Genomic DNA, 22901 nt, shown 5'->3' on the forward strand with positions numbered 1-22901 from the left:
CGTATCTAGGGTATCATTGATCCAAAGGGATATAGATTGGATAAGAGCCGAAAAGGCGACAAAACGTAAAATCATACAGATCAAGAAGCTTGGATCATCCGAAGATCCGGAGAAAGCCCCATAACCCGGCTCCGCAAAGCACGGGGATGGTGAGATTGTCGTCCCAACCAAAGACGTCAATCGCTTCGCTAGCACTGGCAATGACGCCAGACGCCAGGGACATGGCGCCCAGAGCCCAGTATCCGGTGAGAGAAGCTTGTTTCGGGGACAAGGCGAGAGTCTCCCGCACCTGCGAAGGGAGCGTCAGCGCGCCCTGGAACGCAAAAGCGTGTTCGCCGTGGTTGTATTCTGAGTAGAGAGGCCCTAACCAGCCCCACCATACGACAGCTGTGATGACACCCGTTACGCAGGCCGCTATGGAGCCCGCAAGACTCTTGCCTTTTCTGACTCTGGGCGTAAGGTGGCCCCAGAGCCTGCCAAAAGTCGAGGCAGCGGTGTCACACCAACTCAACAGTAAGATGCTCATGACTGCAATGTCTTTTGGGCAAAAGCGCATTACAATCCACGCGCCTAGGAGGTAGGAGATGACGCCGTTGTACCCATCTACCTCCGACTCGCGCATGAACGCACCCAGGCAGCGGATATAGAAACGATTCACTTGCCAGTAACGGTGGCGTATGACGTCGGTCAGGGCGATGGGTATTAGCATGGTCAGGAGGACGTTGTGTATCTGCGACGTTTGCGTGCCGATGCAGTAGAGAAAGATGGTGAGAAAGCCGATAGAGACGTGCAGGATCTTGCGGGGGATCTCGTGTCGGTGAATCTATCAACGTCAGTAGTGTTTCTTGTAGATACGGCGTGCGTACTCACGAATGACCGCCATTTCTGGTGGATGGGAATCAGGCCCAGAGGACTTGGGCTTCTGCTCATTTCCCTCCAGTAATTCTTGTTTGCTTGCGCTGGCGACAGGTGGCCGTTTGAGGTGTTGGCAGGCAGCGTGAGATCCTTCTTCATGCCCCCGTTCATCTGCCTTCGGCTCGTCAGGCCACTCATCCTCCGTCTCCCCACGCCTCCATCCAGCTTGGGACTCCGGCTCCTGGCGCGAGCCCTCTTGTCGGGATCTGAGCTGGACGAGTCCTCATCGATGGGCGGAGGTGACGTAATTCGTTGTTTGCGCGTCGACGAGCGCGTTACCGGGCCAAAGTAGCCATCTTTCGTGCTGCCCGCCTCCGAGGGGGTGGGTGACGGCGATATTACGCGCGGCGTGTTGGGTATCTGGTATTGGCGTGAAGATTCCATGGCAGCGCGCCAACAGGTGGGAAAGTAAGGTAAAGTAGGAGCCCGGATGACGCCGGAAAGTGTGGAGCGGGCCCTGGCACACAACAAGGCGATGTTTACAAGAAGAAACTGGTGGTCCGAGGGTTGCGAATATATGTAACGAGGCTGAGTTGGCGCGTCACAGCTAACATACGGGACGGCGGCACTTAAGGTGGCTTCGACATTGGTGTCAGCATCAGGTGTGATCACAGACTCATAGCCCGCGGATTCGTCCGGGCAGCGCGCATCGTTTAGGGAGGCAGAAGATGCCACAGTGCGTGCAGGCGACAGCAGCGGTCGTCTTGATTATTATAGGCGGGTAAACAGGGAACGTATTGGGGGGTACGGCTAGGTAATCTTGCTGCATGGAACTGGGAAATTTGATCGCAAGCCTACGCATGTAGTTACGATCCGGTTCTCGCGAATGCGCCTATGATCAGCGTGGCTGCGGATCCGTCTTGGCGATGCGATCAGGTTCCAGTTGTAAGGGGGTGGAAGCGTGTTGTCATAGCAGAAAGGTGAGCTGGAATGCAGTGTATCTTGCCAACACAAGCTTCTGGCAGATTCATTCGAGACAGTGACAAGTGACGATCTCGCATGTCATCAATCGTGTCTGCCAGTAGGCACATGTGGCGCACGGCTGTGGCGCGCTCCATGTGGCTGTGCGTGGCTCCACTAAAATTTCAGAGTTCGCGCGACTTTTCCGTACAGCCGTCGCGACTTTCCAGCAGCTTCAGAAGACATTGACACAAGTGTTACGTGCATCATGGCACCCCAAACAAAGACAGATCGATCTTTTGGCGCCTTGACGCCTGCCTTGTCAGAATGGATACTCGAGGCTGTGGATTCCATGGGCTTTGTGAAAACCACGCCTGTACAACATGCTGCCATCCCCATGTTCATGAAGAACTCTGATGTTGTAGTCGAAGCGGTCACAGGAAGTGGAAAGACTCTAGCGTAAGATTCGCACCACGAAATCTCATTTTTATCTAATAAGCTACTAGTTACCTGATACCCATTGTTGAGCGTCTGCTGCGGCTTGATACGCCCATAAAGAAGCATCACGTAGGTGCCATTATCATCTCACCAACAAGAGAACTCGCAACACAAATTCACACTGTACTCTCGTCACTTCTGAGGTTTCATGCGCCCTCGGCAGCCCTACTGGATCCCGAGGATGAAGACACCGACATGGAAGACGCCGATGCTCCACCAAAGCCGACCTTCCCACCAGGAACATTGAGGGTCGTACCTCAGCTCCTACTTGGAGGATCAGTAACGCCAGCTCAGGACCTCAGTAGGTTTCTCAAGTCATCTACCAACGTACTCATCGGGACACCGGGACGTCTACTGGAACTCCTCTCCTCGCCGCATGTGCATTGCTCACAGTCGTCCTTCGATGCTCTCGTGCTGGACGAAGCCGACCGCCTTCTAGACCTTGGCTTCAAGGACGACCTACAGAAAATCCTCTCCCGACTACCAAAGCAACGCCGGACCGGTCTCTTCAGTGCTAGTGTTTCCGAGGCTGTCGACCAGTTGATTCGTGTTGGTCTCCGAAATCCTGTTCGTATTGCAGTCAAAGTCAAGGCGCGAGCTGCACCCAATAGTGCGACAGGAGAGATGGGCGCCATCGAAGACAAGAAAACACCAGCAAGTTTACAAATGTCGTACCTTACCGTACCCGCTTCGCACAAGCTACCTGCAATCAAGAAAGTGCTCTCGTCCTTAGAACCACAGCCGCAAAAGTCCATCATGTACCTGGCGACATGTTTTTCGGTTGACTACTTCCAACACATCTTGCCCGAAGTCCTCAAAGGGTACACCATCGTGCCTCTGCACGGCAAACTGCCGGACAAAGTTAGAAACCGCAACTTCATCAAATTCGTCGAGAGCGTCACACCGTCCATCCTTCTCACCACAGATGTCGCTGCACGTGGTCTTGATATCCCCTCGGTGGATCTTGTGCTTCAACTTGATGCCCCAAGCGATCCCAAGACTTTCATCCATCGTTGCGGACGCGCAGGCCGAGCGGGCCGCAAAGGTTTGGCCATTACATTCCTCAGCCCAGGACGAGAAGAGGACTACATTGAGTTCCTTCGAGTTCGGCAGACCCCTGTATCGCCTTTTACCACATCTGATGTTACAGTAACCGCGGAAGAAGCAGCAGCCATGAGCAACCGGATACGGAAGGTAGTCAAGTCCGACCGAGCACTATTTGACAAAGCACAGCGGGGATTCGTTTCATGGGTCCGTGCCTATAGCAAGCATACCGCGAGTTCCATCTTCCGTATTCCAGATCTCGATTGGACAGAGCATGGTAATGCCTGGGGCCTGCTCAAGCTACCCAGCATGCCGGAACTGAAAAAGTGGGAAGGAGACCGAAGTCTGGGGGTGGAGATGGATTTCAGCACCTATGCATACAAGGATAAAGTGCGGGAACAACAACGACAGACCGAGCAGAGTGAATACGAGGCAAATAAGGCTGAGGGCAAGAAGCGATATGTCACAGAAGACAAGAAGGCCTCGGCATGGACGCAGCAGAAGGACCAGAAGGCGCTCAAGGAACTACGAAGAGAGAAGAAGGCAGCGAAGCGCGAGCATGATCGTGTGGCGGCGTTGACGGAAGACGAAAGGAAAGAGGAGCAAAGAGTGAAGGGTATGATTGAGCAGGTACGGAAGAAGGTAGCAGCGAAAGAAGCACAAGAGGCGGAAGATGTGTTTGAAGGGTTTAGCGATTGATCAGGGTATATGCATGGAGTTTGAGGAACCTAATATGTGCCGGTGTCTGGGTGTTCAGGCGCCTGGCCCTTATACTATTGCAAGAATTATCGAGTCGGACTACCCAGTAGTCGATATACATCACTTTGCAAGCCTTATCTACTCATCCTCGAGAGGTTAGAATGCACCAGTGATCATGACCATTTGAAGCTCGGACCTTGCGACTATATTTCTAAATCCCACCCAGCCGCTGAGTAAGGACGTCCACATTATGTCACGCCTTCTCCTTTCTCGTGCCTTCTGGTCTTCGGCTCATGCTCCAGGTCTCTTTCCGCGCCTTCTCTCTCACCTTGTTTTCTTCAGCTAGGTAATCTTTGGCTTTTGGACTCCCACCTTCTCGTAGAGCGTACTAATGACATGAACAATATCTCCCTCCTGCAGCAATGGGTCTCTAGTCCCTCCGTCTCCCAGTTCAGTCAGACGCGCCTTAACGGCCTCAATGATGTAGGCGCGCACCTTACGTGCTGAACCATGGGTAAAAGACGAAAGGACAGTGAGGAGACTGAGGACTTTGGGAGATATGTCTTTGGGGTCGTCTGGCATCATGGAAGCTGGCAGGAAAACCTCCCACTTCCAGTTCCAATTGTAGAAGATTGCCATACCGACATCGTGTTGGGTACACATCTGTTCAGAGTCACTGGTAAGAACTTCTTGTACTTCCTTTTGGACGGTGGCGTATGAGCGCGTGATGCGGATGGTGTTGGCTTGAACGAAGCTTCCGGGGTTTGCGCCAGCACTGGAAACACACATGATGTGGGCGCACCTTTGTTGATCGGTGAGGTCCTTACTCCCGGTTAGCTATCGGTACTTCTTTTTTCTTCCAGATGTTCCTACCTCCCATGCCAGTCCAACACCATCAGTCATCCAGTCTACGTTTGCGCTGTCCTCGCCGTTGTACATGATGCAGTTCCACGGCTTGTAATATTTCATGGTCTCGTCTCGACTGATAGCAACTTGTACAATCTGTCCCGATACGCAATTGCGAAGGTCATTGATTGGTTTGGCGCAGATGTCGTAGACCGCAGCGTAGTTGGTTTTGAATATTGAACGAATATCGCAGAGGAGATTGAAGTGCTTGTCGGGATTCCGGATTATGAAATCCTTCTTAGTCTTTTCGGTCGAAGGGCAGTGAAGAGTGACTTTGATTGCCATGAATACGTTGGTATCATTATACATTTGCTTCGGATGATGAGCGCAAAGTAGTTGGAGGAAGGATAGAAGGACAGTCAATTGGAAAGAGAGAGAAAGAACAAGAGGGCAAGTCACAGGAACTGGAGCACTTGTGACAGGTCTCCTGGCTTGTAGGTGAGCGGCTCTTGAGCGTTTGCAGTGCACGAGATTTGACGCAACGATACGTCACTACTATATCGTGGGCGCTCTTAGACCGACGAAACTTTCCTCCTGGCGGCCCTAGAGATCTGACTGTCGCTTTCCGATTCTATTCCTTCAGTTCCAAGGCAGTACAAAGTCCACTGAATTGACTGGAACTCCTCAACGTAATCTTTTAGAGAGTATCCTTCTCCCGCACGCCGTGTTTAGCGCCTAACAGCACTACTGGCGAAATCATATAACACGAATTTGTTTGAAAGTGCGTTTGATGTGGGGAGGCTGGCCTTTGTTGAAGAGTGCGTGATGAAAGAGCACATAATGTCAGGTGCTGTCCTGTTCGGAAATCTTTCTCGTTGACTGTTTTGGAGTCTCTGAACGACCTGTCTGCAGCTCAATGTGTACGGAGCTATTAGTGAGACTATGTTTCACGGACACAAGCAGGTTTAAGTCACGAAATTGGTTATAGCCAATTCCTGGACCAAGTCCGTCTGCGCACACCACACAACACGTGTCACTACCCTAATGAGCCTTCGGCTTTTCGGGAGTGATGGTAGTGCGCCTATTGTAGACTCTTCCAAACGCTTTGGTTTTGACTCAAAATGATTTAACGACTCCAGAGCTCACGAGATATCTAGAATCGCAGCCACTGAAAGTCATCATGAGCAAGCACCAAATTGTGTCCCTCGCCCCAAATTTGCCCTTCGGTTGCGAATCGGAGTGATCCAATCTGAATTAACGGAAAGAGCTGGTCGCAGTGACTTGCATCGAACGCTTTGAAGTTGTTCGACGTAGTCTGCAGGGTGTTGCGCATGGTGTTATGCAATTTGCGAGCCTCTATCTGGTCGACGCGAAGCCTCCGTGATAAGGTTATGGGGTTATGACCATTTCCTCCGAGCGCAACCACTTTTGTTGGGGTACGCAAATTCAGTATCATGCGTTCGGTATACAGAACACTGAAGTGAGGGTTGCCTTGGAACAGCAGATTCGCGAGCGTTTTCAGGAAGATGGCGATGTAGTCGAATAGTTGCTTGGCAAAACAAGTAGGGGAATGTTCTAACAGATGAGCCAGCTCATGTTCATGGGGTACAAAGGACTCGCGAGGCCCGTCTCGGAGAGGCTCACGAGTGCGCAAATCGACATTGATGAGAAGTTGGTTGAAGGTAGGCGAAAGCGCCGCAAATTGAACCCAGCTCAGGGAGAAGTACGGCCGACCATGCGAAAATGTGATGTCGAATTCATAGTTTAGGCGTTTTGCGGCGACCAAATGTTGAATTGCCTGCTTAAACTCTCCATGGATCTGGCGACATACGCGCAGCAAGCCGCGATAGCACCGAAGCGGTAGATCGTTCCTCACATAATGCTCTGACACCACCATGACCCCACGGAAAGATCGCCCTAGCTCTTCACCAAGTAATATCTCGTATACATGGTTTCGAAGTTCAAGGGGTAGATCCAAAAAGCCTGGCATGTCGCTGGGTGCCACATGTGCTGATGCGCCTGTCGAAGATCAGGGTCCAGCGGCACACGGAAGTTCGGAAGCGAGACCGAAGGATCGCGAGTGCGGTACGCTGCTGAAGTCGCTGCTTGCGGAATCAAAATGTGCGTGAGCAGAGCCGTGAGAAGGAAGCTGACGTAACCAGGAGCAGTGAGATATGATTTGGAAATCAGATGAAGTGAGATTTGTGGGTTTTCGACGCGGTTCAGCGTGTGAAACCGATCGGTCCGTGCTGCCCACGTGATTGGATCTGGGCTCATTGATTTGCGACGGCGCCGCGACACCGTCGTCATCGGCGAACCGTTGCGCTACTGGAAATGGCATCTCGCAGCAGCTTCATTGTTGTGTCACATCCGATACGTCGTCGCTTACATGGATGACTACGAGCTGGATCGCATTGCATCGGACAACCCTGCTCTGACTGCGCCTGCAGCACAGCGGGCTCCCATACGACGCCTCAAGTCTCAAGGCCAAACGACGTCGAAATCCCAACCTACTGGTTCTCAAGCTGCGCCTGCGCCTCTAGAGCTGACCAAGTACGACGTATGTGTTCAATGAAACGGCACCAGAACCCTGCGCTGAACAAACGTAGGTCGGGTGGCGGAGGATCGTCCGAAACTTTTCGCCGTCATGGTTCTCTGTGACTATGGGCACGGGAATAGTATCCCTACTTCTCGTCGCTATACCATTCAAAGCAGACTGGCTCTATTGGCTTGCTGTGGTCTTTTTCGGTCTCAATACTGTCTTGTTCGCATCCGCCTTCTCGGTCTCGGTCTTTCGATATGCTGTCTACCCTGAGATATGGACCGTTATGATTGCGGACAGCGTCAATTCGCTCTTTCTTGGAACCATCCCGATGGGATTCGCGACTCTCATCTCAGCTTGGTGCTCAATATGCATCCCATACTGGGGATCTTGGGCCACCACCTTTGCTTGGGTTTGCTGGATGATCGATTCTGTAGTCGCCGTGTCTGTCACAATATCGCTCACCATTCTGCTAATATCTGCATCCGATCGACAGGCTTTGGATCGTATCACTGCAGCTCAACTACTACCCATCGCTGCGTCTATCGTTGCGGCTGGTACTGGTGCCAGAGTCGCCGAGCACCTGCCCAACCCGCAACATGCTCTTGGTACGATCATCGCATCATATGTCATGTGGGGCATGTCTACGCCATTGGCTATGACTGTCTTAGTCATGTACTATACACGTCTGGCTTTGCACAAACTACCACCGCGAGAGATTGTTGTATCGTCTTTTCTACCGCTGGGTCCGTTGGGTATGGGCGGTTATTCGATAACATATCTTGGTATGGTGAGCCGACGAGTGTTCCCAGAAACGGAGTTTTTCTCAGATATCCCTGTGGCAGGCGATATCTTCTTCGTTGTCGGGATTTTTCTAGCGCTCATAATGTGGGCGTTTGGGCTGACTTGGCTCTGCTTTGCCCTGGCATCTATCTACAAGTCACGCCCGTTCCCGTTCAACATGGGCTGGTGGGGGTTCACCTTTCCTCTTGGCGTCATGGCGCTTAGTACGATGGAACTTGGAAACATCTTTCCGAGTCTATTTTTCAGGGTTTTGGGGACGATCTTTGCTGTTGCCGTCATTTTACTATGGTGCGTGGTAGCTGTTGGGACGGCACAAGGTGCATGGAGCGGCCGTCTTTTCAACGCACCATGCCTCAAAAATCTACCCAAAAAAGATTCTTTAGGAAACGACGAAGCCGAGAAAGAGAGAGGGCCACCGCAAACATGACCATGGCTTTCTATGACGGTGGCAATATTCTGTTTAAGGGTGAAGACGACAAACGGGTGCAAGAGGAATGATCGTATATCGCGTTGCATTTCATCGTAATAGTTTACTTGCTGTGCAGCCCTCCTGGAGCAAAGCACCAAGCCTCCTGCTCTTCGTCCTACGGCTACACAACCCCCGAAGCCCTCCGATACGCTATCGCGAACACTGTGCTAGGCCACTCAGGCGCTTGCAGCTGTGCATTGATCTACCACTGATTAGCTTTAACTCAAAACTTCGGCACTGTTCAACTAACCTTTCTGTGCCTGGCACTCCTGAGTGGAAAAGTTTCCATTTCCACCATTGGCCAAGTTCGCACAGCCGTTGAACTGTTGGTCGCAAGACCGCTGCAGAGCACCTGAAAGGTTGACGAAGGTGTCGCCCTTCACACTAAAGGGGCGGTTCGCGATACCTGAATCGAGTACAGGTGTGGCTGCCACACCACCGAGAGCGCCGGTGAAGGTTTGTGCATTGTTCTGGCGGACCCAGACAGCGCGTGCGTTGGCGAGAGCGGCGATGCCGAGAACAAGAAGAGTGCTGGTGAACTTCATTTTGGTAGAATGGATTGCACGGTATAGACTGTCGAAAAAACTGGGTATCTTAATATTGTATTGATGAACGAATGGGGCGGCCGAGCGCAGGAGAAGAGAATGACACGAAGTGAATGTAAGTTGAGTGAGTGTTAGCTTGATGATGGACTCTTGTCGAAAGCCTCTCAGTATATATATTTTCACGGCATCTACATCTGTATCTTCAACGCGGCTCGCAAAATTGGTAGGTAGAGCTGTAATGCCGATGTGTTCATGTTCCATGGTCGTGCCTCAGGCACCTGAAACCCCGCAAGTCTTGAAACCGACACACCAAATGCTTCATTGCCTTATAACCGGCGACGCGACAAAACAACTGCACCACTCGAGCTACTGCTGGAGACGATAATGTTTACAGCTCAGGTTTGACAGGCGGTGACAGCTGCTTGCAGCCATGATCCTGGATTTCGGTAGCCGCGTGGACGTGGCGTCATTTGTCTCGCGTTGCTTCGTACGGTGATCCTTTCTACGTCGTTATCATATGTGATACGCTATAGTGTTCGAGAATGTCATTGACCACGTCGGAAACATCGATTCGAGCTGTATAGGCGACAATAGAGGCATGCAGGCGCCGTGCGGATTGTCGCAGGACCTGACGCACAATATCCTGAGTCGTAGTGAGACAGTTGAGCTTCGTGGAACGCTATGGTACATATCCATCCTTTCGATCATTATAACTGTGACAATTTTTGGATTCCCTCACTGTCTTACGATATCAGATGTACCATCGCTTTCTGTCTAACCTTCCCACATTTCCCATATCAGACCTTGCAAACGCTATCGCGCCTACCGCCTCATCTGGGCAAACATCCCCTATCCGTACGGGGTAGTCGCGCAACAACGCTGTTCTTTCCAATCCACTCAGCGTAGTTCCACCTGTAGGAGTCGGGAAGTAAGGGTTCAACAGCGTCAGCGAAGATGCGTAACCGATGATATCCGGTACGAGCGTAATATATTTAAGAACAAGTCCCGTATAGGCCGCAGCTAGCAGTACAATCGAACAAACCAATAGCGCTGTGAGCCATTTCCAGTTCGTTTTGTAGATGGGTTTTGTTTTCTGCAATACGTCGGCATCGGTTGCGACGAATTTCACACTAGAGACCGAGTCTGTGGTCTGCGTAGTGTTCAACCAGGCAGTCTCCATTACAGATGCTGGCAAACTTCCACCGAGCGCTCGCGTGCCATAAGTAGATTGCCAGAATGTGTTGTACAGGATGGTCAATCGCTCGCCAAAAGCCTGTGGTGGTAATTTGTAAAGTTCGACGTTGACAAAACCCAGACCGATGAAGTTGGATGGATCACCTATCCATTTCTCCATTGTCGTCGAGCCTTTATGATACCTTGGTGTTTCTGTCTTGTAGAAGTCGAGGCTCGGCATTACTCCAAGTAGGGTCGAGGTAAATCTCCGGATAACAATGTCGTAACCAATCGGATAGTCTTCATCGAGCAATCCTAACTTTCTCATCTTGTAGACGGCACAAGCTGTCCCGTTGCAGCGCACTCCAGCTTCATACTTGTCGAACGAAAGCTCACAGTTGGCTATTGAGAATTTATCTTCTCTGTCTTGGGCGACAGATTCACTCCGAATCGGACAGGGGTAACCATAACACCATGGGGTGGGACAGTCTGTTGCGTTGTTCCTGCAAGGCGGCTGTGTTTCGTTGTGAATCTGGAGTTGCCATGAGAAGTCATCAGTGAAATCCGCTGGTTTGTCTTTTGGCCCTTCGTTGCTCAGGCACTTCAAATCCCATTGTCGAGCTTCTATGTTGAAAGAGGTGAAGCCAACAGATGGTGGTCCAACAACCGGAATACCAATCAGAGAAGCGTACGTAATATTAGCGGCGGTAGAGTTGGGGACTAATTTCCACTCATCAGGCGTGCTGTTCTCGATAGTACGGTAGAGCGGAAGCTTGACGTTCCCCCATAGGTCCATCGGTGTACTCTGATATCTGGTGCTGCTGAGTATAGCTGCGAGCGTAATGGGCGTGTAGGTGTTACGGCCAAGTTCTGTGAAAAGAGTAGATATGAAGTCAGTGGGTATTTCATACCGTGTTCGTGCATGTAAACTTACCGGCGTAGGAGGCGCCACTCATCATAGAATCCATGATCGTCATAGGACTCATGTAGCGTATTTGGCTAGCAAAATGAATTTCCCTAACTTCTTGGTTCAGCAGCCGAAGCGCGGATTGTCCACCCACTGGCGAAAGAAGCCAAATCAAGACAGATGCTAGCCCAACCATAGACCAAGACCTCAGGCAAATCTGACGCTCGAGTGCGGAGAAGACGGACTGGCAGCCAATCAGTTGTTCAAGACGACCAAGACTTGTGCCTCGCTGAGCCAGCCAAAGTTCGAGGTGTCGAAAGAACCTTCCCATCAAAGCCGCAAAGATAAGTGGGAATATGGTTGGCGAAAGAAGTAGGGTTTGTTCCAGCTTATGACCATAGTCTGACACTTCTTTTCCGTTCAGCCTAACAGCGACAAAAGCGAGTGCTATACAGTATTAGAACTTATTCCATGTGACCGCTCCCAGTTCGTAAAGGGGGAATAACGACATGCCAAGACTGGTGGTACTCACCTAAAAACATAATGGGCGTCGATGCCAGAACCACATCAAATACCATGATCAGTACTTTCAGCGGTGTGATCGTCGCTACTTTCTGTGAACGCGATGGCCATTTCTGTACTCGTTTTTCGTGAGATGTGTCCTTGTTGTCTTTCACACCGTCTTCCCCATCGTGATCTCGTGAATCATCCAAGCTGTTGCTATACGACCCAGCATCATATTGGATGCTCAACGCATCCTCCACCGACACACGCGGACCTTTAATGTTGTGTCCAACAGGTTCATAAGCCATGACGTTCAGAGTTGCGGTAAGATGTAGTGGGCAGAGCTCTGAGAATGATAGGAACGGCGGATCAAGAAGGAATGCGTTCAAGAAGTGCCCCAGTACCTAAGTTACTGGGTACTCAGGTACCAACAATGCAGGACGGGACGTAAGATATGCAACCATGCCTCCCTTGCGTCCGGCATAGTGTAGCCTGCGGTGGGCACGGCGTTTCGCCGAAGGATGAGAACCCTGCTTCGCTGGAGCAGACGCGTTAAGCGGCTGGCTAGGCATACTTTCTCGAACCTGGAGCATTGTGACATGTACGCGCCCGGACTGAGCTAACCGTGACGCGCCATGCCGCTGTGTGGTGGACCGACTTGGTTTTCGCCACTAAGCCGCTAGCGTCATCCGGAAATAGTTTAACGCAAGGGTCATGATATCTGCACTTGCAGAACGGCGGACATTGAACACTTGTATGCATTCCCCACAATCCCTAACCGTACCGTCGGCACCACAAGACTCGACTACAAGTGATCTGTGTCTGTGGTACACGTCTCCATTGTCTGAGCAGATCTAGCGCGTGCAATGTTGCCAATATCCCGTATTGGTCAACCCGCGCGATGAGGATCACCGCTTTTCTTTGGTCAGCTGGAACTGGAACCCATATTCCACGGCGCACGGATAGAAAACAGGTCAGAGAAATGATGGGCCTGTCAAAGAGACAATGGCCACTCTTCTTGGTGCCTTCCCCGCCTGGCAACTGGTTGCTATGACATCGTTGTACTAACTCCTTCTCAGCACATCTCGCTCGCAATTTGCAAAGATTTTAAAGGCGTCAAATGGTCAGAACTCGATCCTAAAAAGAAGGACGATATCTTCCAAGAAATCAAGGATGCCATGCGAAAGAGCAAGCTTCCGGCAATAGATGACCAGGGAATTGAGTGGCGTGTATCATCAGTCCTGCCCTCGCTACGGCACATGCAGCGCTGTATGCACATCTACAGTGTTCAGTATAGCTTTTTGCTGATTCAATTACAGTTGCAGATCCTTTCAAAGATTGGCAGAATATGGCTGGGACAAAATTCCCACATGTGAGTATGATGCTGTGAATATGCTTAATAAAGTCGAGCGCTGTCCTGGTTCTGACAAAATCTCTAGAGAGTATTTCGCGAGGCGATTGATGCAAAATTTCGAGGGATTCATGCGAAAAGAAAAGACCTCCGCTGCTGGACGCAGATTCCCGAAGAAATACGACTTGAACTTGCTGCAGAAAGTAACAAGCGACTTGTTCAGCTTGGGCTTCCTACGATGGATGAAGAGGTCGTGTTGGAAAAATTAAGAAAGTGCATGAACCATTGGATGAAGGATCAAACTGAGCTCACGCCTCGGTAGTGTAATCGCAATTTTTCCAAAGAGCTGTTGCTAGTGGGCTTGACTGGTTCAAACAAGAGCAGCCAAGGACAGACTTACGACTGGCTTCAGAACGGCTACTGTGTATCTCAGGGAACGGTTCACATTGTATTACCTGTAGCACAACAGCGTAAAGCCATCTTGACCTCTCTCCGACCATATATCCTGGGTATCGATGCTCTCCACTCCTGCTGTCATCCTTCAGAACCGAATCGCAACGCAGAGCGCGTCCTGGACGACCTACCCTACGCAAGTGAGATCAGAGGCGGCGACTCCCTCCAAACGATGACCTTCCCTTCTCCCTTGCTCACCGCATCCAACCAACCCCTGAACTCTTTCAGATCAACTCGATATCCCTCAATAAGTGGTATACTCCCCGCCTTTTCCAATTTCACAACCGTTCTCTTCAGCGTCTGCGCACCCTCCTGTGGCAGGATGCTCGATTCCTCTACTTCCGTTGAACCTGCACTGCTCGAGACAGAGCGAATTTCACGATGGAGATGCTTCTGGCCATGGCTCGGGCTGATGAGGTTCTGTAGAGAGGCCAAGCGTCTTAGCGGCTGCTCAGGTGGTGCAGGCGTCGCAGGTGGTTTGCTGAGAATAGGTTCATGGTTGTCGGGAAAGACGGTGTGGAGACAAGTCGATGTGTCGGTAACAGCGGAAAGGTGCCACGCGAGCATGACGTGCGGCGCAGTTTCCTCTTCTGAATTCGCATGTTCTTTGATAAGAACATACGCCCATCGTCCTTCTCCACTATCCGCAAGATGTATCTGATCCCGATATACTCCCAATGTTCTTTTTCGCTCTCCATGTTTGGATCCGATGCCCAATCTCCGTTTCATAGCCTGTGCCTTTGAAGGATGTTCTTGCGCCTGCGCGTTGAAAGCGACAACTTCTTCCTTACTGCGGAAGATATCAATTTCTGCATAGCCAATTTCAGCCATATCGCCTGGGCCCAGGAACCGGATCTCCTTGTGTGGAATGAAGCTAGTGTCGTAGAAACCGACGGAGATAAGGCGGTTGTAGGCTGGTGGAGTAATGCGGCGTGGAAAAGCGGCATGGATAGAGAAGGTCTTCGGGTCAGGAAGGCGCCGGTAGAAGGAATGCATTGCGTGCGACCAGGTCAGGAGGATGGTGAGTAGGGCGGGGGTATAGCCTGGGAAATTGACTTCCCACAAAGCTGAGGATGATGCGGGCAAGGTTGGCAGACCGGTAGCCTTCTTATTGTTTGAGCGGATGTCTTTGACGTCTGGCCGGAACAACTCGTCTCCTGCTTGAGGTGCCAAGCGCTTCTTGGACGGCGCAAGTTTAGTTGGCGACGGAGATTGAACGACAATGTAAGGTACGCTAAATGTAGGTGGTTGACGGAACAAGTTCTCGAAACATGCGCTGTCTCGCGAGGAACTAGCTGCTGGAGTAGGTTGACATGGTACCATATGTTGCTGTGAAATGCCCTTGCCCTCGTCCCAAGACTGTGCACCGACGCGAGAAGGGAAAAGAGGCTTGATACGAGATGTACCCTTCTGACTGGAGAGACTTTCTGACCCAGTGTTGTACTTGTACGCATGTCTTGAACCGCTTGCCTCGATGCCATCGCTACCCACGTTGGGATTTGCATTAGAGTACGCTGGCACATGCTGTTCTTCAAATGCCTCCATTTGCTTTTTGAAAGCGGCGAGAGAAGGTGTATCATACGACGCGCGCGCAGGTTGAGGTCCATCTGATGACACTGAATTGGCTGCAGGGCCTTGAGACGTCATGCGAGGTGGCGAGGAGCCAAAAGTTTGTTGGCCAGACTGAGTTGAAGTCCATGTAGCCTTTACCGGACTCTCGTGCTCTTCTCCTAACTCCGGCAGGCGTTCTTGCATACTTGCGGCCTGACTGAGCACATCTAACCCCATACTTTGCATCCTGTGGTCCGAGCCGTACTCTTTCATCCCGGCAACAAACTCTCGCTCTAGGTCTTTCGGGATCGCAGGCGGAGTAACAAAAGGGGCCGGCTCTGCTGTTCCTACAAAGCGCTTTAACCTCTTTCCCGCCTCGATAGCGCGGGTGATACCAATGCCGCGAATGGTTCTGCTCTTTTCAGGTGTGTTGGGCTGGTGATTGTCGTGGATATTCGGGAATTTTCGCTGATAAGTCGGAAAAGGTGTACAGGGCTCGAAATCAAACCTTGTGTACCGTATGGGGTCCATGGTAGGTGTTGGGGGTGCTGTATCACTGGCGGCCCTCTGTGAGTAGCTTCCAATGTAAGTGTGAAGTTGCTCAATGAGAACATTGATGACGTGGAGCTAGGCGTATGGAGCTCAGGAAAACTGATTGGAGTTTGGAGGTCAGCATCGTTGGTCGGTTGCGGGCTCGTTTCCTTACTCTTGGCGTCGTCTTCGGGGTGGTCGGCCATAGTGAAGGTGAAAGTAAGAAGGATCTAGCGCAGCTTTCTACCTAAATTCTTCCAGACACCTCCGTATAATATATTTTTGAAAGCGATTGCTAGACTTCGATATTGTGAGGTATTGAGTATGGGTAACGGTAACTGAGCAGGCCGTTCTGTAGATGAACAAGAGCTCAAGCAATATTGTCAAATGCAAGGTGACTGACCAATGAATCTGATAAAAGAGAGAGAGAGAGAGAGTAAACAAGAGATCCAACGCGAAGCAGGGAAAAGATCCAATTACCATTATGGCTCCCTCAAAGGTGTCTAACTATACTATGAAACGTGGTATCATTTCGTCTTATCCAAAGCTCCATTCATATCCCGCTATTTCGTCTCAAGGAGAAAGAACTACTCCGTGGTGGAGAAGACATACTCCGCCTCGAGCGTGTAAGCTGGGCTAGCGGGGCCGAAAATCTGCCTGTCTTCACGCATCCATTCAGGGTGGTTGATAGCGTCGATCCAGTCCTGGACCTCCATGACAATGCAGCCATACTTGGGGACCAATCCACTACCTCCCTCAGCGCCTTGAGTAGACTTGATGGGAATGGTACCTGTAACGTTGTCAGTAGTTGTCAAAGCATTCCAAAGGATCTAACATACCATCTTGGCCGGGGCAGCTGTACATCTGGAAAGCCTCTTGGTCGGAGTAAATGTCGAGCTTGATACCAGACCACTCACTAGACAAAGAAGCGACAGGGCCGGAGTTGCGCCAGTCCAGAGTCTCAGCTTGGTTGCGGTTGACAAGGTAGCAGTTATCGTAACCAGTGCAGTTGAAGCCGCAGTTGCCAAGAAGCTCGGGCGCAGTCAGGTTGGCGCCGATCTGCTTGGGAGCCGACCAGAAGTCGTTGACTGAGTATTGCTCGTTAGGAAGGATAGTGCCGGTAGGGATGAGAATATTATCCACATCCATACGTTGGCCCGAGTAGGGGATGTGGAAAGTGTGGTTTAGCGCGGTCTCATCATCAGGGTTGCCGAATCCATCCAAATTCCAGTAAGTCTATTCTGATTAGCCTCGCCTTGATGTGCTAAAATACTAGTCTACTTACGTGGGAAGTCAGCATGATGGGTGTCTTCTTGGTGGTAGCAAGAGCCACAATCTTGATGTTCCAGGTGTATGGGGTCATGGTGTAGGTGACGTAGCTCACGACCTCACCAGGGAAGCCTTCCTTGCCGTCGGGATCGACAATAGAAAAGGTGATGGACTCTTGGGTCTGCGACACAACGGTGAAGTTGCGGTAGTCCCATCCATCTGGTCCACCGTGGAGAGTGTCGTTATTGTTGTTCTCATTCGGCTCGATGTGGAAGGTCTCGCCGTCAATGGAAAAGGTAGAGTTTCGAATACGATTGGCGTAACGACCGGGCACACCACCAAAATGGGGATGAACCTCACCCTCGTATGCAGTCGCGTTGTCGAAACCGAGAACGATATCGCGCTCAACACCATCCTTGCCCTTGACGAACAGATTGGAAATGGACGCGCCATATGGGATAAAGTGACCACGGATACCCTCAGACGAGATCGTGTACTTGCCGTCCTTGTCAGGTCCAAGAGACGAGCTGTTCTGCGCAAAGGCAGCCACAGCAAACAGAGGGAGTACAGTTGAGAACCGCATCGTGACTTGCCAAGCTCGAGTGAGTTGAGAAGTGGAGGTGATGTGATGTGGTGTGGAGAAGAGTATGGGGTTGAAGGGCGGAGAGTGATTAAATACTACAGGGACACACTATCGGCGCAATTACCGTTCCACGATCCTGTGACTAGGATGCTATCCCGCATACTCACTTCTCCAGCCTCCGGGTTTATGGTGCTAACGGGGTCGCACTGGGGAAAAGGGCGGGTCGCCGCTTGAGGGTAGCGAACGTGCGCTTCCCCGCAAAGGTCTCCATGGGTGTCAATTCCCCAGGAACACGGCTATGACGAAACCGGCCCGCACAAGCTTGCAGAAGCTGCACACCGGTCCCTTTCATGCCATGAAGCGCAAAGATCAGCTGTCGCACAATATTGTCGCTCTCAATTGCACTTGCTCTTCATTCATCTGTCGTACCGTGAGGCATCCAGCTCAAAGCCTCGGTCGTCATAGCTCTAAAATCGCGACTAAACAATCTCACTCGACAAGGATCAGTAGAGCAAAAGGCACCGGCAGAAATCACCATTCGCGGAAAATCGCGGAAAAAACTAAGCGCGCCGCTTTGACAGGCAAAGGTCATGGATATAGCTTGGTTGTTGATGTGGAGAGCGGCTGGTGTTGCCCTTGCGAATGAGCTTACCCGTTGAGGCGGAAGCTTGACCACGCCACAGGTCGTATATGCACGCTCGGGATGGTATACTGGATACAGGAATTATGCCGCCATCTTTCTTTGTAGCGACTTGCGGATATTGTGTTTCTATCTAAGCTTCAGAATACAATACACAGCTGGCAGGCCTTGAAATAGGCCACGCCATGTCTCGTTCTTTTAACAGTTGTCATCTGATTAGATGGCCCGAGCTCTCTTTCGTCGTACTCCTCTGCATACCTAGTTCCACACTTGAACCTGCTTACATCTTACATTCGTTGGGTCATCGCATCTATCACCTGCTCATCTGCGTTCGCACTTCAAAAGGTTCAGGTCACCTTTCTACAAATGACGGCCTTCTTCGTCTGGACCAGGCGAGGAAGGTGATCGGAGAGTCGTGTGGCTTCGATTGTCACCAGCGTACACCAGATCGCGGTCATTTCCCCAGTGTGAATCAGTAAAAGAACGTGTGGGCAGAGTGTATGGGTACAGTTCGTTAAGACCCGGCAGAGCCATGTTTACCGGCACTTGAGTACCTTGGAGACCGAGCCCATAGCTAGTGTACGGGTGCTGTCGGTCGTGAGCAAAAGGCTCGACAACGTGATCATCACAAGCACTTTGCCAGTTGGTAATATACTGCTTGTTGTGTTCGGCTGCTACTGCTTGAGCATCGAGATGAGAGACAACCGAGTCGATACGTCCTTGCGGTCGTGGCGCGTCGATTTCGGAGGCGACATTGACAGCAGTGAGCAGGTTGTCCAAACTTGTTCGAGTGGGAAGCTGGTGAGAACGGTAAGAGCTTAGGCCTTCGAAATAGGGCTGGTTCTCCTGGTATTGATGAGGAGTATCGTCAACGGTTCGAGAAAAGTCTTTCGATTCAGGTACCATCGAAGGCGCCATCGGAGCCTCATATGCTGACACCTTCTTCTTAGATGCAGCTGAGGGAGCCCGTTGTAACAGTTGTGACGGAATCATACCCCCCTTGCAGCTCGGGTGTTCGTTCCAGCTTACGCTCGGCTTGTTGTTCTTCGCCCAGCAGCCGGTAGTTGTTTCCAGGTTGTCAAGCTTGTTACCCCAGTGATGCTTCTTGACCCGAGATCTGCTGGAAAAGCCCTTACCACAAAGACTGTGGATGTAGGGTCCACGTCCATGTGATGATTTGTTTTCGTCCACGACCCTCTTCTTCGGCTTGGGTAGAACAGATGGTTGGTCGATGGTTGTGGTTGATGTTGAAGTAGGACTAGCAGTCGGGGTAACATATTCACTGATATCCTTCTTTACATTGACTTGAACTCTTGAGCTTTCACGACGACGCTTTTTCGACGGTGGTGGCATATCATCGATGGCTTTTCCAATGGGGACAGCAACCGGAACTCCGAGCACGGAAGGGCTAGTGGTCGCCACTTGTCCCTCCTCTGGCGAAGAGTTTGGAAACAGGTGAGTTTCGCGAGAAAGAGATGCAGAGTCGAAGTGATTGCTGGCAAGAGACTGCGCATGATCGAGCATCGGACTGCTGGCGACAGGACACCAAGGCTGACTGTAAGAGGCTTGGGGTTCTGTGCGGAAGTTAGCGATAGGCTCTGATACTCATGATGACATCGGTTCTCACCCTTAGGCTGGTCTATATCCTCCCAGTTGTACGGAGAACGATTTAGCTGCGGTACGATCTCTACACCATGTTGCTGCCTTTCAGGGATCTTGTCCTCTTCATGGCTTCTCATATGAGGACAAAAACTGGCAGATTCAGCCAAAACAGAAGATGTGAATACGTTCGGGTGACAGAATTGGCCGGAGGTTTGGTGCATCGACGAAGGTAGTGGCAATCCACAACCGCCGTTCACTCCAGAACCGAACACTCCCGCAGAATAGGTAGATGGATAGTTTTGGCTTGCCTCGTACCACAACGGAGAAATCGGAGGCAGACGCATCTGGGGCTGGTGAGCTGGCTGTAGGAATTGCGGGCTGGGGCTTCCTTGGCTGAAGGGCTGATGCGAGCCGAAGTCAAAGTCGCCCATTCCCCAGTCTGCATCCTTGTGGAAGAGTATATTCAAGAGATCCTGCTTGAGGTCTGCTTGGCCTCCGAGCGCGAGCCTGATTGCAACGAGTGTGTCCTTTTTTGACAGGCGTCCTTCTCGAAATGTGCCGAGAATGTTCAGGATACTCATTACTTCCGATGACTCCTCCCCGAATCGCAGCTCCGATGGTTAGTATCAGTCGTTTTACGAGATATTCAATCTTCAAAATGGGTCGGGTGGGTTGTTTGAGGAACGACTTACTCTGAGGTTGTCTAAGAATGTGTAGACAACTTGCCTCATAGTAGGCTGCTGACGCCGCTCTACATGTTCGCATTTCTCGTTGGCCGTCATGGAGTACGCCATTTCGGTCGAATGTAGTGATTGTTGTGTATCTTGAAGCATCTTGTCGCAATTAAGTGCTTCCATGGTTTTGGCTCAGATAGGTAGCGCGAGCACGTATCTTGAACAATAGCCCGATCGCAACACCGACGTCGATGTGATTTGGTTGAGGAAAAGATGGAGACGATGAGCCTCGTGGCACAGGCGCTCGGTTCTCAAACAACCGAACCTATCGAGCCTATTCTGGTGAAGTGATGATGAAACACACGTGAACACGCGTCCTCCGCTCTTCGGTCTCGCAGAAGCGGCAACGTAATCTCAGCGTTTGCCTGGTATGTGGATACTCGCAGCCGGAGAATTTGACGAGTTGTTTGTACGTGGTGTCACAAGCACGGTCTAGGCCCCATTCGGACAACTGGTGGTGCATCTGAGGGAAGTCGCCATGAGGGCAACGGAACAACAACATCACGCTCTTGTCCCAATCAGCATATCTGGAGTGATTAAATCGCACTACATATACATACTGGTCCAAATGTTCTTGTCGAGCGACAATCGCATGTGTTGGAGTATCCGGTTACGTCATGGTATCCTGACCCCTAGCGCCACCTGCAGTGGCTCATACTAGATCATTGAATGGCCGTTGAAGCTCTGCTAAGTTCGTGTGTCCTTTGAAGCGATCAAGCGGCCTCTAAAGACTGTTTGGCGGGACTGGCCGGCATCATAAACCACCTCTACCACGCTTTTCCTGCAATGCCAACCGCCGTCCATTCGGTCGAACAATACAAAGTCGGCAGGCTGACCAGGCTCTAGGGCAAGAGACGTGGAATCGCAGCCTATAGCGGCTTTTGCCCGAGCCGACACGGTTTCCTACATGGATTAGACTGGTCGTCGAGATGGAGCTGAACGGTTACCTACATATAGGAGTTCGGCATCTTTCTTTGTTCCAGCCTGGTACAATCCGACGCCCAGAGATGCGATAGTCTAGCTCGTAATGTCAGCAACACCTCTGGGTGGCTGTGGGTGTGACATGTCTTACCAGAGGATCGCAATTCCCGTACGGCGTGAAGGCGTTGCCCACGTTGTTGACAGCAATCGCAGCATTGAATCCGTACTCGTTGATGAGTTCGACAACTGGCAAGGTTCCACGCACGTTCTCTGGCGTCCGCATCATGAAAAGATCGGAAGTCGGCAGACCCACGAAAGAAATCGGCAGATCGCCTACTTCTTGTCTCAGATGCGTCCACTCGTCATTCCGAAACCTTGTCAATCTTGTGCAATGGCCTAACGTGATCTGTTTGCTTCCCGCTTTCTTGCTCCATTCTAGCTCTTTGATAGTGTTCAAGGCATCCCAGACCAGAGGCTTTTTGTCTTCTTCCAGAAAGTAGTCAAGATGGAGATCGAGATGCTTTTGGTGCTTTAGAGCTAACTGCGTAATCCATTTAACATTCTCTAGAGACTTTTCCTCGTCATCTTCAACGTAAGGCGTGCTTCCAAGCACATCTACCTGCTCAAACGAGGCAGATTTGGTCATTAGCTCTCTTACCTCCTCGCCCCTGTCCCGGCCAGAAAAGAGTGGGAGCTGGGCGAACGCGCATATTTGCACCTCACACCGATCCTTGAACATCTCTTTCAACTTGAGACCCGCATCCAAACACTTCATCTTTACCACCCCGTCCACTTCCACAAAGGCTCGCATAGCGGTTACACCATGTTGGATACTCTCTTCAATCAGGCGTGTGCCCCTTCTTAGGAGGTCATCCTCCTCAAACCTTGACTTTGCCTCGCCTGTCATCTCCATAGCCTCGTTGAAATCGCCACTCTCAATCTGCAGGTCGCCGAATTTAGGATCTTGAAGGAGAAAGCATTTGTCGAGATGGATATGAGCGTGACAAAGCGACGGGGCTATGAGACGGTTGGCTCCATCCAGCGTGCCCTCGTGGCCATCCTGGCAGTTACTATGGTTGTCTACTGAGGCTATGTTCCCATCTTTGATGGCAATATCCCAGAGTGTCGACGGCGGCTTGTTTGGTAGACGGACGTTGGTTATCTTCTCGAGTGTCTTGGTTGACATCCTGTCCTGCATGCTTTCCTTCTCTTCACTACACTAGAGGCGTAGATGCTCAGGGTTGATGGGCCTCGGGCTGACAAAGGACAGATTGGAGAAAAAGAAAGGAAGGAGAAGAAGCAGATAATGACGCTTAGACAAAGCGAGGAAATGCTAGATCGCTTCACTGCACGAGCGTCAACAGATGCCAAGAGCGATGCTGGAGCAGTGAATGGGAGTAAAGTCAAATAGCAGCAGAGA

The 22901-nt window shown here is 51.1% G+C and overlaps 10 protein-coding genes across 10 annotated transcripts; 3 read left to right on the forward strand and 7 right to left on the reverse strand.

Annotated features, from left to right (window-relative positions):
* Positions 1–94: 94 nt before the first annotated feature.
* On the reverse strand, positions 95–1299 carry GT037_008421 (phosphatidate cytidylyltransferase; the record flags this gene model as incomplete). Its single annotated transcript, XM_038933468.1, has 2 exons — positions 95–823; positions 871–1299. The coding sequence occupies 2 exons, from the start codon at positions 1297–1299 to the stop codon at positions 95–97; spliced, it is 1158 nt and encodes a 385-aa protein (XP_038784133.1).
* Positions 1300–2083: 784 nt separating this feature from the next.
* On the forward strand, positions 2084–4056 carry GT037_008422 (dead-domain-containing protein; the record flags this gene model as incomplete). The annotated part of the gene is made up of 2 exons (XM_038933469.1): positions 2084–2274; positions 2322–4056. 2 exons carry the CDS (start codon positions 2084–2086, stop codon positions 4054–4056), a joined length of 1926 nt encoding a protein of 641 aa, XP_038784134.1.
* A 342-nt stretch (positions 4057–4398) lies between these two features.
* On the reverse strand, positions 4399–5247 carry GT037_008423 (uncharacterized protein; the record flags this gene model as incomplete). Its single annotated transcript, XM_038933470.1, has 2 exons — positions 4399–4878; positions 4930–5247. The coding sequence occupies 2 exons, from the start codon at positions 5245–5247 to the stop codon at positions 4399–4401; spliced, it is 798 nt and encodes a 265-aa protein (XP_038784135.1).
* Positions 5248–6055: 808 nt separating this feature from the next.
* Positions 6056–6892, reverse strand: GT037_008424 (uncharacterized protein; the record flags this gene model as incomplete). Its single annotated transcript, XM_038933471.1, has 1 exon — positions 6056–6892. The coding sequence occupies one exon, from the start codon at positions 6890–6892 to the stop codon at positions 6056–6058; it is 837 nt and encodes a 278-aa protein (XP_038784136.1).
* A 399-nt stretch (positions 6893–7291) lies between these two features.
* GT037_008425 (sulfite transporter ssu2) lies at positions 7292–8675 on the forward strand (the record flags this gene model as incomplete). The annotated part of the gene is made up of 2 exons (XM_038933472.1): positions 7292–7462; positions 7512–8675. The coding sequence occupies 2 exons, from the start codon at positions 7292–7294 to the stop codon at positions 8673–8675; spliced, it is 1335 nt and encodes a 444-aa protein (XP_038784137.1).
* Positions 8676–8893: 218 nt separating this feature from the next.
* On the reverse strand, positions 8894–9262 carry GT037_008426 (uncharacterized protein; the record flags this gene model as incomplete). The annotated part of the gene is made up of 2 exons (XM_038933473.1): positions 8894–8919; positions 8968–9262. 2 exons carry the CDS (start codon positions 9260–9262, stop codon positions 8894–8896), a joined length of 321 nt encoding a protein of 106 aa, XP_038784138.1.
* A 751-nt stretch (positions 9263–10013) lies between these two features.
* Positions 10014–12154, reverse strand: GT037_008427 (uncharacterized protein; the record flags this gene model as incomplete). Its single annotated transcript, XM_038933474.1, has 3 exons — positions 10014–11305; positions 11370–11789; positions 11875–12154. The coding sequence occupies 3 exons, from the start codon at positions 12152–12154 to the stop codon at positions 10014–10016; spliced, it is 1992 nt and encodes a 663-aa protein (XP_038784139.1).
* A 697-nt stretch (positions 12155–12851) lies between these two features.
* GT037_008428 (uncharacterized protein) lies at positions 12852–13519 on the forward strand (the record flags this gene model as incomplete). Its single annotated transcript, XM_038933475.1, has 4 exons — positions 12852–12890; positions 12926–13115; positions 13166–13218; positions 13286–13519. 4 exons carry the CDS (start codon positions 12852–12854, stop codon positions 13517–13519), a joined length of 516 nt encoding a protein of 171 aa, XP_038784140.1.
* Positions 13520–13782: 263 nt separating this feature from the next.
* Positions 13783–17584, reverse strand: GT037_008429 (aldose 1-epimerase; the record flags this gene model as incomplete). The annotated part of the gene is made up of 4 exons (XM_038933476.1): positions 13783–15778; positions 16345–16522; positions 16572–16968; positions 17018–17584. 4 exons carry the CDS (start codon positions 17582–17584, stop codon positions 13783–13785), a joined length of 3138 nt encoding a protein of 1045 aa, XP_038784141.1.
* A 1000-nt stretch (positions 17585–18584) lies between these two features.
* Positions 18585–22679, reverse strand: GT037_008430 (uncharacterized protein; the record flags this gene model as incomplete). The annotated part of the gene is made up of 5 exons (XM_038933477.1): positions 18585–19798; positions 19852–20437; positions 20519–20659; positions 21512–21577; positions 21633–22679. The coding sequence occupies 5 exons, from the start codon at positions 22677–22679 to the stop codon at positions 18585–18587; spliced, it is 3054 nt and encodes a 1017-aa protein (XP_038784142.1).
* Positions 22680–22901: the final 222 nt, after the last annotated feature.

This window comes from Alternaria burnsii (genome assembly GCF_013036055.1).
Source record: "Alternaria burnsii strain CBS107.38 chromosome Unknown 753, whole genome shotgun sequence".
NCBI classification, from domain to species: Eukaryota; Fungi; Ascomycota; class Dothideomycetes; order Pleosporales; family Pleosporaceae; genus Alternaria; species Alternaria burnsii.